The sequence below is a fragment of the Chrysemys picta genome, chromosome 20 (genome assembly GCF_011386835.1).
Source record: "Chrysemys picta bellii isolate R12L10 chromosome 20, ASM1138683v2, whole genome shotgun sequence".
NCBI lineage: Eukaryota > Metazoa > Chordata > Testudines > Emydidae > Chrysemys > Chrysemys picta.
The window spans coordinates 10,526,280-10,545,673 of NC_088810.1; the positions used below are offsets into that span (position 1 = coordinate 10,526,280).

Sequence of the window (19,394 nt, forward strand, 5' to 3'; positions counted from 1 at the left end):
TGAAGCTAAGATAAAGGAAGGGGTCTTTGTTGGTCCTCAGATTCGTGAACTTCTTCGAGATGATGCATTTGACCATGCACTGCATGGCAAGGAAAAGACGGCATGGAAAGCCTTCCAGTTAGTGGCAATACATTTTCTCGGAAACAACAAGGCAGACAACTACAGGTTGTTGGTGGAAAACCTCCTCAAGGCATACAAAAGCCTTGGTTGCAACATGTCACTAAAGATACATTTTTTGCACTCTCATCTAGATTTTTTTCCACCGAACTGCGGAGCAGTGAGCGATGAGCATGGCGAGCGATTTTCACCAGGACATTGCAACAATGGAGAAACGCTATCAGGGCAAATGGAGCCCATCAATGCTTGCAGACTATTGCTGGACAGTGACAAGAGATGCTCCATTTAATGAATACAAGAGACAAGCCAAGAAGCGCTGAGTAGACACTGAATAGGACTAAACTATGTACATAATAGTTTTTTGCCTTTTGTTTCATAATAAATTTTATTTATATAACCCTTTTGCTGATTTTTAAAGTGTTACATAAACAGGACAGGTGAAATATTATCATGTAAAGCAACCATAAACACATGAAAGGACCTAGGTTTACAATTTATGGTTAAAACTCTACTATCTACACAATATACATAGACATAAAATGTAAAAACTTAAATAACTTAGAAACCGTAGCCAATCAGTTGTTTTAATTGTCATATTTGAATTCAGCACATCAAAATACATAATAAATAGCACATTTTATCTCTGAAGCAGACGACTTCTCAAAAACTGTAGACCAGTGTAATTGAAGTTTTTACCCCTGCTGAACCCCTCTCTTTTTTAGTGTGTTGTTACTCAGGATCCCTTTGTCAGATACTTTTAAAATTCTATTGTAAATTTCTACCTTAAGCCCAGATGCAACATACCAGTTTTGAGAGACAAGGTGGGTGAGGAGAACAGGAGTACTTGTGGCACCTTAGAGACTAATAAATTTGTTAGTCTCTAAGGTGCCACAAGTACTCCTGTTCTTTTTGCGGATACAGACTAACACGGCTGCTACTCTGAAAGGTGGGTGAGGTGATATATTTATTGGACCAGCTTCTGTTGGTGGAAGAGACCAGCTTTCCAGCTGCACAGAGCTCTGCTTCAGGTCTGGGGTAGTTTTTAGGGAGATGTGACCTGTTGGCCCTTATTCACCCCAATGTTACCCCAGTTTTACATTGGAAGGGCTCACACTGGCCTAAAATTGGACTAACACCATTATTTATCAGGCCTTTTTTGTGTGCATTTTAGAAGGGATCAAAATCAGGCTTGTAATGGAAATTCAGCCAGAACCTTAACAATGGGATTACTCCATAGCTAGGATCCCCACCAGCAGGGGGCGCTTGCCAGGGGAGGTGCACACATTTATCTCCGTTTGCTCCCAGGCACTGATACCCTTGGTATCTAGGTAGAGCTACAGGTTGAATTATACTAATAAGAGGTCAGATACCCAGGATCAATCAGGTTACTAATCAGAGATTACTGGTCGAAAATTAATCAGCTCGATACAGGGGTGTAAATACATCACGGATCCAGGGAAGTGGTATCTCAGCCTGAACCATTCCAACTACCTGTCAGAAAATCCCCCCTTCATAGACCATACTTGTTTATGGCAAAGGGGCAATGAACATTCCTTTCTCCTGACTGATCGACCTGTGGAATTCCTTTCATGACATCTCAATTTACATAACTGATACATTAAAGGCAAGCTCCCCTCGCCCCATCCCCCACCTTCCCCCTTCCCCCGGAGCCTCAGCGCGCTGCACCGCTCGTTCGGGGTGTTTTTTTTTTTTATTGCCGAGAGAGCTCTCCCCCAGCGATAAAGCATGTCTACACTGCCCACGTCACAGCGCAGAAGTACCCTCAGTTTCTGAATTTGATGACAAAACAGTTGTGCAACACTGTAATATTTACTCAGAACAGGCCAGTCTACAGGACCTTCGTTTAAAATTTGCTTTAAAAATATTTCATTAGTGAGTTGCTGAAGATTATAAAATCACATCTCTAAAAAATTGTTTCCCTCCCCTCCCCTCCAGGCTGCTGTTGGGCATAGGGGCACCAGTTTAAACATACTTCATAGGGCCCCATAAATCCTAAGGACGGCCCTGAGAGCTCTTGTTGGAGTTGGGGGATATCTGGTGAGCTTATTAGCATGTGTGTAGGTGCGTTTATTGTTTTTAATATGGTTTATCTGTATCGCATTTAGCTTAAGAATAGATGTGCCTGCTTAGAAAGAGCTGTGTGGTAACGTAACTGCGGCAACTACACTGTTTACCGGCTCTGAAGAGGAAGCAAACAGGCCTGCTTAGGCAGTCTGTCCTGTGAGGACGGGGGGAGCTTTGCAGGTGATCTGTGACTTGCTACCTTCACTTTCGATATTAATCAGATCAATGGCTCTGCTCAGTATATAAGGAGGAGACGGGTGTGTGTCTCTGTGTGTCTGTGTGTCAAGAGATCACAGCTGGAGACTGGCCCATCTGTTCTACTTCAATAAAGCTCAGAAGAACTGAAGTGTTTCGGGACTAACGGTGAGTGGGTTGCGGCTTGTTAACCCATAGGTGCAACCAGGAGGGAGGAGGGTGTAATGGGGGTGACTTTCCTTCCACAGGTTAGTCGGGGGCACTGTGCTGCAAGGAGCAGGTCAGGGGCTAATTAGGCGGTGCTGTGTTTCTGGGAGTGGGGCAGGGTCTCAGTAGGGGGCGCTGTGCTCCAAGGAGAGGTTGGAGATCTCACAGGGGGCGCAATGCCCCAGGGAAGGTGGCTGGATGCTCAGGTGGGAGCACTGGGCTGCAGGGAGCCGCTGGCATGTTAATTAGGGGAGTTGTGCTGCAGGGAGCAGGGCGGTGTGCATCAGTTACGGGCATCATGTTGCATGGAGTGGGGTGAGGGCTCAGTAGGGGGCGCTGTTCTGCAAGGAGCTGGGCGGGGGGCTCAGTCTGGGGGGCCTGCTGTGGGGCGGGGGGCTCAGTACAGGTGCTGTGCTGCAGGGAGGCAGGGCTCAGAATAAGTTTGGGAAGGTCAGGAGGTGGCGCTGTGGTGCAGGGGGTGGGCAGGGATAGATTAAGCAGCAAAAACCTTCATTAACACAGAGAAAAGGTGCCCAGTGATACCTTGGGCCCTTCCAGAATGTCAAGTTCAGCAAAACTCAAATGTCTGAAGACCATGAAATGCAGTGTTAAGGTAAATGCTTTATCATAGCTCTGCCCCCCCCCCCGCCCCCACCTCCACCCGACGCTGCCAATAGACCCTGGGACTTGTCTGTGTGAACTCCAGGATGGGGACAACTTTTGGGGACAACTTTACTACAAGACGCAGCTCAAGACCAACTCTCTGAAAAGACTTGGTTATGTATGTCTTTGGGAGCACGAGGGGGAGGTGATGAAAGAAACAGACAGGGAGCTTGAAGGTTTTTTAAACTGAGCCCAACCGCCCCAGCCTCTTGTGTCTAGGGGTTCTCCTTTTCGGGGGGAGGACGAACGCTATCTGTCTGTATTACAAACCTAACCTTGGGGAAGAAATCCACTGTTATGATTTTACCAGCCTGTAACACCCTTTTGTAAACAAAACCAAAGAATACCCTATCGGACACCCTGATATAGTATATGACAAATATGGACCCCTCGTAAATTATTTTGGAATTGCAAAAGCTAAAGTGTACCCAAGTGTCTCCAGAGGTAACATGCTTGTTAACAGCAAAAATGTTTTTAGAGTTACCGGAAGATGCCCAGAGTACTCTGCGAAGTCATTTGGCTCATGACCAGAATTACTCTAAGGCAAGCCCGGTAACTAGAGGATCTGTAGAAGATCCAACCCATGGTGGGCTGACTCGGCCTGGCATTGTCCGGCGAGGAAGCTACCTGGGTCTAGGTGTGTGTGAACCCATCTTCCCTCCCCCTTTCCTCTCTCTGAGCCACTGACAGTCTGATCATCTCGCTGAATGCAATGAGAGTAAGCGGTGCCGTCTCTCTGAGACTAGCTGACTCTCTTTGCTGAAGGGAGGTGTAGGAGGGTCGTGGCCATCCTCGTTAGCCTCTCCTGTGTGAGCACCCTGTAGGGAGAGATCCTTAGTTTCTGAGCTGTTAGCACGGACAGGGCGTTCTCCCTGTGTGTGTGATTGGAAAATGGGTGGGGGACAGTCTAAGGATTCCCTCTCACCCCCTAAGGGTACCCCAGCTTACTTAGGGTGACCAGACAGCAAGTGTGAAAAATCGGGATGGGGGTGGGGGGTAGTAGGAGCCTATATAAGAAAAAGACCCCAAAATCGTGACTGTCCCTATAAAATTGGGACATCTGGTCACCCTAAGCTTACTTCATGTATGTGCATTATGGTCCGAAAACCTGCAGGTATTTAGACAATTGGAATCATTACACATGTGAAAATCCATCTAAACAATGCCCACTAGAAGGTACCTTCAATCTAGATAAGATCATACATCTCAGAGGAGCTTTTAATCACCAAAAAGCCTCTGACACACAGTGGGAGCAATTTGCCTATTGAGGAAAGGAACGGGTTAATTTGAAATTCAGCTTGATCCAGAGATAGAGAAAGTTGCTCTGCGTTCAAGGTCAAGAATCAACGCAGACCATGCTAATAGGGTGACCAGATAGCAAGTGTGAAAAATCGGGATGGGGGTGGGGGGTAATAGGAGCCCATATAAAAATAAGCCCCAAATATTGGGACTGTCCCTATAAAATAGGGACATCTGTTCACCCTACATGCTAAGTACAAAGAAAAACTGCTTTCGGCCCCAGCTGGCTGTGAAAAAAATATACACAGAGTCAAACCAAAGGCAATACAAGTTACAGTGCTGAGATTACATTTGCAAAGCTTAACTGTCCAGTGATATCCAACAGTCTGCCTTTGCAATCCTGGAACCGGCGTGGTTTGGGGACGCTGAAGAAGCCACAGGCAGCTGGCCTGGTAGGGTGACCAGACAGCAAGTGTGAAAAATCGGGACGGAGGTGGGGGGTAATAGGAGCCTATATAAGAAAAAGACACAAAAATCAGGACTGTCCCTATAAAATCGGGACATCTGGTCACCCTACGGCCTGGACTGGAATCTCTGAAAGAGACGCCGCAGGAGACCCCAGGTTGTAAAAGAACAGCCCTCCCAAGAGTGCAAGTTGGAGATTGCACAGCACCTTCTCTGGACGTTATACACAGACGTGGCCAGTCTGGATGTACGTGTGTGAGTATGAAAGTGTGCCTACTCTCAGCCACAGTAAGTCTGAGAACTGGAGAGGGGTTTAGCATTCCTCTCTCCACCCCGGTTGACCAGGAAGGGTGGCAGTGGATCTACCCCCAGTCGTAGCAGGACTGGGCAATAGAGAAGTTGGAGAAAAGGGAAGAGTTGTGTACTTGATAACTAGAACTGAGCAATTAAGAGCATAGATCATGAACCAGGCAGCAACTCAAACCTACGCCCAGGGCAAGCTGCAAGCCTTGAGACAGGACTTCCAGGCAGAAAAGGAAGCACTGGCTAAGCAAGTACCGGTCCTTCAGGGACTTGTCAGAATTTAACCATTTGTGTTTGCATATGCTGTAAGAGTAGTGTGTTTGCCACAAGAGAAAATTGAATAGTTAAATGCCAATGGGCCATGTGTTTTGCCCAGGTGGCAAGTCTCATGAGAGCGGACTCGGGTAGCCTTGTGAGTAAGAATGTTTAAGGGAAGAGCCCAGGAAGGGTGGGGGCTAGTTGAGAAGCCCACCCTCCTAGCTAAATTGATAATGGAACAAGCCGGTACCCATGGAAGGGACGGTTCATAGAGAAAAGCAGGATCGGAACCAAATGGGCAGGCAACAGATAGAGTATTTGGAAAACAGGTTGGAAACTTTGAGGGCATAGTGGAAGGAAAGGAGTAAGTAATTATAAGCATGGGGATTTCAAATCCCCAGGACAATAATTGGAATGGTAAAATCTGAGTTCATTGGGTGTCGTTTTGGGAGACAAGCAAGTGATTTAAGGAAAGCGAGTGAGAAGTTCCCTCTGTAGTTGCTAGAGGGAATCAAGCAGTGAAACTTGGTAGGAATGTCTGCAAGTAATCCAGGCAAGAGGTTATTTAAGTGGAATTATTCGACTATGAATAATGTAGTCGAATTTGCTGAAGAACACTCCTGTTGTGTACAATCTGTGTTTTATAAGTTTGAGATGAATTGGTGTTGTTTTAAAGTTGCAAAACTGAGAATACTTTTGCCAGACACAGGAAACTAGTGTTGTTTAATATGGTATTTAGCAGTTAATCCTTAAGGTGATTTAACGCTTTACAAGATTTAAAATGTTTTAGATAAAGACCAAAGGTTGTGGCTGCAGCAGTGTAGTCAAAGCCAGGAGAATGGGAAAAGATTTGAATTTGGTTTTGGGTAACAAATAGCAGATAAAAGATCTGGTAAAGAGAGAGAAGGACAGTGCCCCTGGCTCTGTGTGGTCGAGCTGTCACTTTGCTGTGGGTGCATGAAGATTTTGTAAGCACAAAAGAAACAGTTACACCTTGTGTAGAAATTGATGTGGCTAGTGTTGTGGAAATTGAATTGTGGAGAGGATGTGCATTTTCCCCAGAACATGTGCAGTGTATATTGTAGCAGAGGTAAAAGAAATGCAAACCTACCAATATAGGTTGTGTTGTCTTTTTCAGATCACTGGGTGTTTGAAAGCAGGAGTTAGAAGTTAAAGGCAATCAAAAGTCTGGGAAAGTTAATTGTGACCCTTTTTAAGTAAGAATCTTTAAGCTGTGGATAGCTTTGGATCCGTAAGCAAGCCAGAAAGCATCTGTATTAATGCAATTTTCTAACTAATAAGGTAGAAGCCACTGAAACCTGGGCTGCCTATGAAACAAATACAAGGAAATGTGGGTAATTCCTTTGTTTTGCCTGAAATCAACAATAAACCTAACACATTTCATTAATGCCTGGCAGTGTTTTGCAGATCTCATAGTTGCTTGGGTACATTCAGGCCAGAACACCATAATATTAGCTAGCTCCCTGCTGGTAGAAAACATAAGTAAAATTGGTGGATTTAAGTCTAACTTTTCTACCCACAGGGTCGTAGTTCATGACTATCTCAGGCGGTGCAGGATGACGAGCCACGGCGCTGTTCATATGCTCCAGTAATTTGGGTATGGTTGAGTAATAACCTCATCGTAGGATAAAACTCCATGTCTTATCTCCAAAGGTGATTTTGAAAGGGGTGTCTTCGTTGATAGTGTTCCAGCTGTGCGGGTATTGTATTTCCACTAACCCCACCTGCCAGGCACCCGGGAGATCCAAGAGCTTAATTAGCCATATTGTAAAGTTCGAGCTGGTGTTTTGGGAAAAAACTGCAGAGCTGGTGTTGCTGGGCAAAGTAATGTAAAACCAGCCGTCGCTCATTTCTCTCTGTGTATCTCTGTCTCTGTCTTTGCAGGAGGAATCTTTTTTTGTTCGTGTCTAAATGTCAGAATTGAGAAGCTTCCACCCAGCTGTTAAACTTATCGGGCCACCCCAACCATTTCACCAGTAGCTGCTTTTTTCTCCCTTTTCCTTTCTCCGCTAGAACTTTTTCAATCCTGTAAATCCTGTCTCGTTTGGGGTTTACTTTTTGTTATTCTTCAGGGTAAAAAGATCCAGTAACTGTCTCACTCTCGTAATCTTTTAATCGGTTACAGGTCTCTGGCCCCTGGTTAAAGCTTCATCCACTATGAATATCTCATCAGTAAACGTCTGTTCATAACCTGTTTCAAAAGCTCCTTTGGTTTTAGATAGTCTCACGTGGTCACCTTTTCTAAAAGGGGCAACAACCAGTTTCATTTTAAAACCAGCTCCGTAAACCGTTTTCCATACCTTCAGAGAATTTGAGGGGTTAACATCAGCGGGTCGGGTATGTATAGTTCTGTGAAAGCTCCGGTTGTAACTCTTTATAAAGTCAGGTAACACATCGATGTAGCAAAAGGTGTTATGGGCTGTAAAATATCTCCACATCCTAGATTTTAAAGTTCTGTTAAATTAGGGTGACCAGATGTCCCGATTTTATCGGGACTGTCCCGATATTTCCTTGTTTGTCCCGCGTCCCGACCGACGTGCGGTCGGGACACTGGACAAACAAGGAAATGCTCCAGAGCCCGGAAGTGCTCGCGCCCCCCCTCCCGCCCCGACTCCGCCCCCTCCTCCCCCGATTGGCTCCCTCCCCGAATCCCCACCTCTTCCCCAGGTTCACCATTCCTCCTCCCTCCGCAAGTGCTGGAGGGAGGCTCGGGAGACGCAGGGGAAGCGCGGGGCCGGGGTGAGTAAGAGTCCGGCCTAGCCCCGAGCAGGCAGGACTCAGTCGGGCGGTAGGGCGAGGAGGGGGGCGGCCCGCGGGGCCAGGCGGCGGCTGTTCTCCCCCCTGGGCAGCGGGACTCGGGAGCAGCCGCTGCTGCAACTCCCCCTGCCGCGGAGGGAGGAAGCGGCCGATGGCCAAGCTCGGCGGCTGCGGCTCTGGTGCCCCCAAACCTCCCGAGCCTGGGCCTGCTGCGGGGCCCAGCAGTGCGCACGCTACACGCGCCCAGCCCCTGGCTAGTCGCGTCTGGGCTGCTGCCCAGCTGGTGCTATCCCGCGGCGGCCCCGGGGCGGAGGCATCGGCAGCCCAGCCCCGTCCGTTCCCCTGCGTCTCCTTGGCCTCCCTCCAGCGCTTGTGGAGGAAGGGTGTTTTTTTTTTTTTTTTGCCATGCCCCACCCTCCCCCCCACCCCCGCGTCCCGATATTTGACTTGGGTGATCTGGTCACCTTATGTTAAATTGATCCACAACCTCTGCTTTGGGTGGGCGGGTCCTGAGAGGTCAAGGGGCGGGGCCAACGTTAGTTTGATGGTAGGGCCCTTATACTACTTGTGGGGGGTGAGCCTGTGTGAGGAGGCAGGAGCCACAGCCCCAAAGTGCTCATTCTATGACACTACCACCATGTGGGTTTTTTTTTTTAACTAATAAAAGAACAGGGACAGGAGTGCGGTCAAAGGGTCAAACAAAGTGAACCAGAGGGGGACACCGAGCAGAGAACCCCGGACAGCACCCAGTGCTCCGGATACATGAACGGACGGAGGACCGGAAATAGGCCTCACAGTCACAGGAGACTCCATCAGCCAACCTCTTCTCCCTGGTTTTATAGATGGCCAGTTTTGCTAGAGCCAGGAGGAGGTTGACCAGGAGGTCCCGTGACTTTGTGGGGTGACAGATAGGGAGTGTTACTGGGGCAGTTAAGGGAGTTCGCAGTGCACAGGGGCACAGCCCAGAGTCCCAGAAAATGTGCCTTGGTGCAGTTCATTTATGTGAACTGTATTACTTCTGTTAGTCTCTAAGGTGCCACAGGACCCTCTGTTGCTTCATTTATGTGAGTTTTCATGTTTTTGTGTATTTGTTCTGCTCTGCCTGTTTAATGTGAAAGGGCATCTCCACCCTGTTCTGATCTGCGGTGGCCTTTCCACACAAAGTGTAGTCTTCCAGGAAATGCCAAGTGAAATAAAATTCCTTTCATGTGATAGGGAGGAGAGAGAGTGCGCAGAATTGTCTCCTGGTTGCGTCTATAAAACAAACTAGGGTGTGCTACATTCACTTCTGGCAATAAAGAGATCTATGTTTTGCCTTCCTATATAAAGAGAAGAGAGAAAGCAAGAGAGACAGAGAGAGAGGAGGGTTTCATGATCAAACACCTGGAGACTGGCCTCTTTCTTCAGGAAAGCTCAGAAGAACTGAAGCATTTGTGGGCTGCCAGTGAGAGATTTTTGTGTTTTGTGCCTTGTTAAACCATAGGAGCAACCACTAAGGGATGGGTATGGAGGTGGGGGGGGGGGGGGACAGGAGGAAATTATCCCAGCATTTCCAGAACGGCCTTTTGTTTCCTCAAAACTTTTTCCGGGGTCTGTTTCTCATGTAGGACCTGATCCAAAGCACACTAATGTCAATGGGAACTTTCATCAAGTGCCAAAGCTTGGGTCCTGGCAGGCTGAAGAGGTACTTCTCTGATAAAAGCAACAGAACACGTATGGAGCTCAGTGGGAAAGACAAATCCATCCTTGACTAGATTGTATTCTCTGTCCCCCACTCCACCGCTCAGGAGGTAATGGTGTCTCTGGCTGTAATTCATAACGTGGGAACATTTTGTGGTCAGTTAGCAAAGTTACCCATATCCCTGGCTAGGAAGGTGAAATCACTTCCTGGGACTAGGGAACAGGAATGCCAGGCTCATCTGACTGTTGTGAACATACATAAGGACAAGTTGGACCTTACTGCCAATCTCTGAATAGGAAAAAATAGAATCAAATAAGGTGAAACTCTTATAGGAATCAAACAGTACCGTAGAACCTCTACAGATAAAAATTCCATGTTTGAATAATAAGAGAACAGCAGTAGGAATATACTACTGACTACCTGACCACGATGGTGACGGTGATTGTGAAATGCTCAGGGAGACTAGACAAGCTGCAAAACCCGAAAATGCAACAATAACAGGGAATTTCATCTATCCTCATATTGATTTGGTAAATGGCACATTTCAAGGCATGATGTAGACGTAAAATTTCTAGACATCATAAACGACTGCTTCTTGGGGTAGCTGGTCCTGGAACCCACAAAGGGAGAGGCAATTCCTGAATTAGTCCAAGTGAAGCACAGGATCTGGTCCAAAAGATAACTATAGCTGAACCACTCATTAGAAGTGACCATAATGTAATTAAAGTTAACATCCTTGGGTGAGTGTGTGTGTGTGGGGGAGGAATATCAAAAAAGCCCAGCATGGAAATATTTCATTTTAAAAATGGAAACTACTCAAGAATGAGAATGCCGGTTAAGACGGAAATTAGAAAGGGGAGTCACAAAGGTAAAATACCTGCAAGTAGCATGGAGACTACTTAAAAACACCATAATAGAGACTCAGACTAAATATATAGCCCAAATCAAAGAAGACAGTAGGAAGACCAAAAGAATGCTCCATGGCTAAACACCAGAGTAATGGAGGCCATTAGAAGCAAAAAGACACCCTTTCAAATTTGGAAGTCAAACCCTAATGAGCATAGACGGTGACCTCAGAAAAAAAATAGGAACCAGCTGCTTGCTGTTCCCTCCCCATGCCAGGGGTCTCTGGCTAGCTCATTTAGCAAGCCTCCTCCAGGCTTCAAGTCTCCTGCAGGCAGTTCCCTCATGCGCTTCACTGCCTTTGCTCTCTCACACCATGGGAGCAGAGGGAAGCTCCTCTCATGGATCAGTAACAGATTGAAAGATAAAAAACAAAGGGTAGAAATTAACGGTCAGTTTTCACAATGGAAAACAGTAAACAGCGATGTCCCCTATGTTACAGGCTGGGGACTGACTGGCTAAGCGGCAGTTCTGCAGAAAAGGACCTGGGGATTACAGTGGACGAGAAGCTGGATATGAGTCAGCAGTGTGTCCTTGTTGCCAAGAAGGCTAATAGCATATTGGGCTGTATTAGTAGGAGCATTGCCAGCAGATCAACGGAAGATATTATTCCCCTCTATTCGGCACCGGTGAGGCCACATCTGGAGTATTGTGTCCAGTTTTGGGCCCCCCACTACAGAAAGGATGTGGACAAATTGGAGAGATGCCAGTGGAGGGCAACAAAAATGATTAGGGGGCTGGGGCACGTGACTTATGAGGAGTGGCTGACCTCCTGAGGTCTCTTCCAACCTTCAGTGATTCTATGTAGTAATATTTGGTGCCAATGTCTGATTTAGCAATCTTCACTTTCTCTGCACTCACCAACATTTTAAAGGTATGGGAATCCTCTTAGTTCAGGAGATTTTGCAGTTCATCATCAAGGGGAATTTTATGACCCTTGAAGTCATCCATGATTTTGATTTCAGTGTGATGGAGATAGTGATCCAGGTATTATAATGCTCCATCTCCAATGTGGATGATGGCATCAGGAGGCACTTGAAACGTGAAAGGAAATAGGGAATCCAGGACCTAGAGTGCAAAATTACGTAACATATTTTCAAGATGTCGGTCACAGGTACTGAATCCCATTCTGAAGTAAGTTCCAGTTGATCTGCTTATTCTGGGAGGATTCAGTGTCAGACAAGGAACAGAAAGATGGGTTAGTATTTATTCTGTTATTTATTTATAGGTGAAAAAGAAAATTTACTATTTGCCATCTGGTGCTCCCCCCCCCCCCCCCTTTCGGCAGATCCCATGATTTAGGAGGAATAACTTCTTCTTGACTCTATCTGGAGGAATAGTGGAAGTTTTTGAGGGTTTTATATGAACTCACATGAAGATGGGATCCTATTCGGTTGTAGATACCTAGATCTTAGCTCTGAGACATATATATCAGCAATAGCTTTCTCTCAGTTGGTGTTTGGTATAGTAAATGAACTGGTAAGACCATCAGATGACCAGTCATTATTTCAAAAGATGTAACCTGTGTAGATCAGTTAGGTATTGAATGCATAGCCATTAGTGCTACGGGTAGCTTTAAGTCCCAGTCTCTGGCATTTTCAGAGAGAAATTTCACAGTTTGGATCATACCCTCAACCTGTCCTGAAGATTGAGGATGATACGGCTCATGGAGCTTCTGTTGGATTCCTAGGGCTTTTCACTGGTTAACCATAAGACCAGAAGTAAAAAGAGTACCTCTGTCTGAGTCTATTTTGGGGGTAAACCCATCTGCTGAAAACATGATCTACTGAAAACATGAGTGGTTGTAGTTTGAGCCATGTCATTTGGTGTAGGTATACATTCAACCTATTTCATAAATAAACAAGTCACCATGAGTAAATAATGATTTCCTCAAGATGACTATGTTACAGGCCCTACCCAGCCTATTTGAATGATTGACCAAAGAAATGTAATTCCTTGGCTTTGGAGGGGTGCTCAAAATTAGTCAAGTATTTTGAAATCTATTACAAATGAGACATCCTTCATGTAATTGGACATGTTTTTACTTATGCCAGGCCAATAGGATGTTTATATAAGTTTTCATATATAGCATGATCACCTGACTGTCTCCTACACCTTTCATTCAGGGCCAGTCATAACATGATTCCAATGTAGGAAATGGGTACTACCCGTCTAGGAATCCCATTTCTCTCATGAAGGTAGGTGAGAAGATTCTTGCAAAGGCTAAACCTTGGTTGTTGATTAAACAGAGCTCCCAGTTCCTTATTCTCAGCAAGTTCTTCTGCTGTGATAGGATTTGCATCGGGATTTTGTAGGTAATGATTAAATTTGGATATTGTGCCATCTTCTCATTCTGCTTCTTCGAGATCGGGATTTGGTTCTTTTCACACAAGATCAGTGTAGTGTGAGTAGGTTTTTCTTTGTCCGGGATAGGTAAAAGATTTTGTCATTTTGTGACAGGGTAGCTCATGCCATGCTACTTCAGTGAGATGCCTTCAGCATTCTGGATACTGCAGAGGGCTGTTAAGAGTGGGCTAGGGGAGACAGCAGGAAGTGCAACCCCTCAGTGTTCAACACATGCAATTCCACAGATTGGACCATCCCCATTTAAATATAATTCCCTGCTCTTCACGGACACTCTGGCAGGAAGTGCCGCTCCTTGCCTACACAGGTTACACAGGGGACCAGGGCAGGTTTGTCTTGTTTACTGTGGGGCTTGGACCAGAATGAGCTCCCGGCGCCTGCTCCTCTCTGTGCCAGAGGAACCTCACCTTGTTACTTTCAGTTTTCTTCTGAGTCAGACAGACTTAAAAATAACCTGCCCTTCAGCTCCATTCCTGAGATGGTTCAGGTGCCAGAGCTCCCAGGGGGAGCCAGACAGGTCCCACAGCACAGCGGGCTGGGACCCATTGCCCCTAGCAGCCAGCTGGTGTCACTAGCAGGGATCACACCCACTCCCTCAGGCAGGGCAGCCGCTTTGTCCCTGAGCTTGTGGGAATCTCCTCTCCTCAGCTAGTCCTTGAGCCCTTGGAGGGTCTGCAGGGCATGGGGCTCTGTGTGCTGGCCTCTCAGCATGGATGGGGCCAGGAAGGGATTAACAGATGGTCCAGGGATGGGGGAAGAGGCCAGCTCTGCCCTAGAGAAACTGCCCATCCACTCCTATCTGGGAAGGATTTGTTCCCTGGCTGTGGTGCTGAGGAATGAGGAAATAACTAAAGGCCAGGCAGGGTGAGGTCAGGGTCTGTTCCAAGGAGGAAAGGACTGAAACTTGCCCCACCCAGGGCTGGAGGGAGCAGGGAGTTGCTTAGAATGGAGGCAGTCAGGAAAACCCCTCAGTCCTGTCAGAAGAGGAGAGCGAGTCAGGACTAAGTGTCCCTTGGAGGGGAGTTGTCTCTTCTCTCCTTTACCCTGAAGCCAGGGCTTGGGCAGAGGGTTTTTCTGGTCTTCTCGATTTTTAAGAAATGTTGTAAAACTGATAAGAATCAAAGACATTAAAATTTACACAGTATTGGAACTTTTTGTGCAGGTTTGGTGCCGAGCGTTTTCATATACACAAACTAATGCCTCTTTTTAAAATGTTGAGTGGGTTGCCTCAACTTTTGGGGGGCATGCCTTTTCTAAACAATGTATAACATTTACAACATATTTTTGAGGTCCCTGCTACATATTTAAATATTCAGAGGCTGATCTTTTCCACTGCATCTGCTTTTCCAACTCTTTTAGGAAATTCAGCATATAAAGGTTTCTTCTATTTAGTGCATAATTTCCAAATAAAAGCAACAAATCCACTTTAAGTACATGTCTCTGTGGCTTCTTTCAAAGCAATCACTGTAGGGTGGTATTGTAATTGCTGTGAAGCACCATTCCACTGGAGATCTTTGGTAGATCATTTCCCTGCAGCTCAGCTGGGGTGGAGGGAAGAGATGGCAGGGTCACTGCAGTTCATCAGCTGGTCATGCTAGGGACAAGCTGCAGTGTGTGTATGGGAATGTTTTGAAAAAACAGTGTACTGAGCAGGTGGGTTTGAACTGAACTTTAGCTGTTTATTTCCCCCTCTTTAATTGAATCAAACATCCCAGAACATCTGCTATTGCTAAAGGTTGGGTGTTTGCTTCTAGGAAAATCAGCCTGTGTTAAACTTTATTACAACCTCATATGGTTAAAATTGATGTCAAAATGAACCTTTCCCCCAGCCAGTCGCAGGTTCTGAAGGAAAGGGGTTGATCTGATTTATCCTGATAAAAATAAATCACTGGAATTTTTCTTTTCCTTTTTCTAAGATCTGTGATAAGAACAACTGAGCCACCTCCAAAGGCTGCCATGGCTGGTAGACTCTCCAGAAGGGAAATTGAAGCACTGAAGGCCATTGTTGAGAGAGGAAACCTCACGGCAGCAGCTGCTGAACTTCAGGAGAAGCTGAAATCATTAGAAAACACCCCACTGGACATCGCCATCACGGGAGAGGCAGGTGCAGGGAAATCATCCTTGGTCAACGCCATCCGAGGCCTGCATGATAATGATGAAGGAGCTGCTAAGACTGGGGTGACACAAACAACGATGGAGCCAACAGCTTATCCACACCCCAGACTCCCAAATGTGACAATATGGGACCTTCCAGGAATTGGGACAAAGAACTTTCAGGCAGACAAATACCCTAATCAGGTAAACTTCAAAAACTACGACTTCTTCATCATCGTCAGCGCTACGCGCTTCACTTCCCACCACATCACCCTGGCTCACGAGATTCACAAGATGGGGAAGAGGTTTTACTATGTGCGCTCCAAAGTGGATAATGACATGAATGGTGAAAAAAGGAAAAAGAATTTCAACGAGGCGAGAACCCTGCAGGAGATCAGGGAGGACTGCATAAAGAACCTGAGAGAAGCAGGTGAGGTCTCCCCAAGGGTTTTCCTGCTCTCCAGCTGGGAATTGGCCAACTATGATTTCCAGCTCCTGCAGGAGACCCTGGAGAATGAGCTGGATGATCAGAAGAGACACGTTTTCATCCTGGCCATGCCCAACATCTCAGCAAAGATGCTGGAGAAGAAAAAGGCTGAACTGCAGAAGCATATTTGGGCAATGGCCCTATTGTCATGTGCTATTGGTGCTCTTCCTGTTCCAGGCCTCTCTCTCGCCTGTGATGTAGCCATCTTGGTGGTTCACATGAAGTGTTACTGTGAGGCCTTTGGCTTGGATGATGAGTCTCTCAGTAGACTGGCTCAGCAGGTTGACAAGCCTGTTGCAGAGCTGAAATCTGTTATCAAAAAGTCTCCACTGGCCTCAGCCATAACAAAAGAGTTTGTACTGACTGTACTTTCCAGATCTCTATGTGGAGCACTGATGGTGCTGGAACTTGTTCTGAATTTTGTACCAGGCCTTGGCTCCCTAGCCGGGGGAGGAATTTCTTTTGTGACCACGTACTACATGCTGCAGAGCTTTCTGGATGAGGCTGCAGAAGATGCTCAGAAAGTTCTGACCAAGGCTCTTGAACCCAGAGCTGAATAGTCCATATAACAGCACCAAGACCGGCTATGCATGCCCACAGAAAACCAGACACACCTGGCCCAGCCCTGTCAGAATCTCTAGACGTGGGTGAGCCCAGCAACAACAAAATGACACCCTACACCGACAAACAGCAGAGAGACCGAACAAATCAGATCAGACAAGATTCTGGTGAATCAAAAGTTTGTCCCTTCCACCAACACTATATGTCAGGTTAGATAGTTTCTTTTCAGGCAAAACTAATTGGGATGGAACTGGTCTCTAAACCAGTCTATGAATCCAGGAGAAATGTTCTGAGAAGAAGACGATGCTCCAGTATCTCTGCTTGGCTCACTCACCCTGGCCTCATGTGAAACAGAATCTGTAAACTGAACAGTTTCTACGCAAAAGAATAAATGGACACAAATCGGAGATCAGGAATCACAGCATTCAAAAACCAGTCAGAGAACACTTCAATCTCCCTGGTCACTCAATAACAGACTTAAAAGTGGCAATTGTTCAACAAAAAACCTTCAAAAACAGACTCCAATGTGAAACTGCAGAACTGGAATTAATTTGCAAACTGGACACCATCAAATTAGGCCTGAATAAAGACTGGGAGTGGATGGTCATTACAAAACCTAAAATTAATTTCCCCCTACTCACACCTTCTTGTCAACTATTTGAAGTGGGCCACTCTCATTACCACTAAAAAAGTGATTTTTCCTCCCTTGGTATCCTGCTGTTAATTGAATTGTCTTGTTAGACTGACCTCACACTTGGTACGGCAACTCCCATCTTTTCATGTATTAATACCTGCTCCTGTATTTTTCACTCCATACATCTGATGAAGTGGGTTCTAGCCCACGAAACCTTATGCCCAAATAAATGTGTTAGTCACTAAGATGCCACAAGGACTCCTCGTTGTTTTTCCTGTGAAGTCTGGTACAACTGCGTCTTCAGGGCTAGATCCATGAAAAGGAGTTTGGTGCCTAACTGCCGTTTTAACCCCACAAGTCCAGCACGGGGCACCCCGGGCATTCAGAAAACCACCGCTCAGCTGCCACCTGACCCTGTAGGTGCCTAAAGTCCCTTGATGGCTACATTTCCACCATTAAAGCCTCAAGGCTCCTACATTTCTGCCAGTGAGCAGGCACACAGCAGCATCAGTCTAGGCACCTGGGAACCTGCCTCACGCCGACACCCCAGAGGGTTCCATTCCCTCGTGTCTGGCCTGCAGGGCCTGATCCAGGAGTGTTCTCAGGACACACCTAACCCCACACAAAATGGATGGAGGGGGAAGTGGTTGTCAGGACTCAGGACCTGCAGCAGAGCAAGTCTCTGGGTAAGCTAATGAGCACAGTTAGCCTGTAGCAGGCTGCCTAATTGGCTCCACGGCCTGATTGGCTGGAAGAGTCAACAGAGCAGCTCTCGAGTCCAGCAACAGCAGCAGATCAGCAGCTGCTCAGAGCGTTCACCTGCGGCTGAGATGGCTCCTGCTCATTCCAAGCCTTGCTCCTGCATTGGACCCAGCCTCGCCTCACGCCAGGTAACCTGGTTCTGACCCTCGGCTCCAATTCCTGACTCCAGCTGTGACCCTGGACTCTGGCATCTGGCCTCTGACTCCTGCTCTGAGCCTGGGCTCTGATTCCTGGCTACTGATGCCTGCTCCAACCACTGGGCCTGATCCTGCTCTAACCGCTAGGCACGGCCACCCATGTCCCAGTCACTGACAGTGGTGGTGCCTCTCTACCAGTTTAGTGCTTCAAGCACTCTCCTGGGGTGGGAAAATCCAAGTTGAAATCCTCTCTCCACATGGGGGGAATTCACGGTGTATTTGACGGATTAAAATACTTTGATGAAATGACGTTAAATTGAGAAGGAAAGTCAGCTGGAAGTTGGTAATGCTTTGGGCAAGACACTGTGAACATTATGCCAGGGTTTGCCGAGGGGTGATCCTGTTAGGAAAATAAAGGGGTTGCATTCGTATTGATTTTTTTAATTAGTGATAAAAGTAAGAAGTAAGGATAATATTTGCCATCAAGCATGCTCATGTTACCACAAATACGTGAAATACACCTGGGCTGGGAGAGGCAGGAAATAAAAGGGGATGAAACTGAAAAATGTCAGATAAGAACAGTTGGTCACGGAGTTAAATAATCAGCAATGTAGCTTCTGGATCAATGCGGCACAGGCCCAGCTCAGCCACACACAGAGATCCTGCCACAATTGTAAAATAAGACCAGGATGGCAGGTTTATCGAGCTGCTCCAGCCTGCCGGAGAACAACAGTTCAAGTGACTCCATGGTCCTGCAGAGTGGACTGTTCCAACACGTTTAAAGAGCATCAAAGAATGTGGCGAGACTTTGTATAAAACTCCATTTGAAAGTTAAACTGGACATTTCAGCAGCCAGCGAAGTGCCGAGGGCAAACGGCAGCTGGGCCAGCACAGCGTGCAGTGGTGATTGGAGTGCATTGCAAGAGGGGCCCATGGAAAGCAATCTATGAAAAGAGGTTGCTGAGTGGAGCTGAGCAGCAGGTGTTCACTGGCTGTCCCGAGATGGTCGTACTCCTGGCTATGGCCTAATTGTCCTACACAACCTGATGTGACACCAGGAGTTCTGCACAAAAGAGACTGGAATTTGAGACCCCCATGTAAGAACTCACAAGACGTGCCTGTGGCTGGGTGGCGAGAAGGACACAAGTCTCATTTTGGTTGGACATTTCCAGCCTTCATCACAGGCATGGGTCACCGTTTGATTGGTCCATGCCAGCTTCTCCAAGCAGAGGAACCAAGTTGAACTCACAGCAGAAAGGGGATAAAATAGCTTGTCTCCTTCAGCACATCACTTCCTGAAAGCCGAGAAGCCTCAAATTCTGAGCCGGCCACCTGGGAATCCTCACTCCTGGACACATTAAATACCTCTCAGTTAGGCTCCTTTAACTCTCTCTCTCTCTTTTCCAGCAGCTTGGGTTGCCTGTTAGCACATGAGGAAAACACAATCTCCGTCCTTCACTC

General features: G+C 46.7%; 1 protein-coding gene across 1 annotated transcript; it reads left to right on the forward strand.

The window, feature by feature from the left end:
* The first annotated feature begins 14,712 nt into the window (after nucleotides 1–14,712).
* LOC135976724 (interferon-inducible GTPase 5-like) lies at nucleotides 14,713–19,193 on the forward strand. Its single transcript, XM_065573886.1, has one exon. It carries the CDS (start codon nucleotides 15,215–15,217, stop codon nucleotides 16,397–16,399), a length of 1,185 nt encoding a protein of 394 aa, XP_065429958.1. The 5' UTR covers nucleotides 14,713–15,214; the 3' UTR covers nucleotides 16,400–19,193.
* Nucleotides 19,194–19,394: the final 201 nt, after the last annotated feature.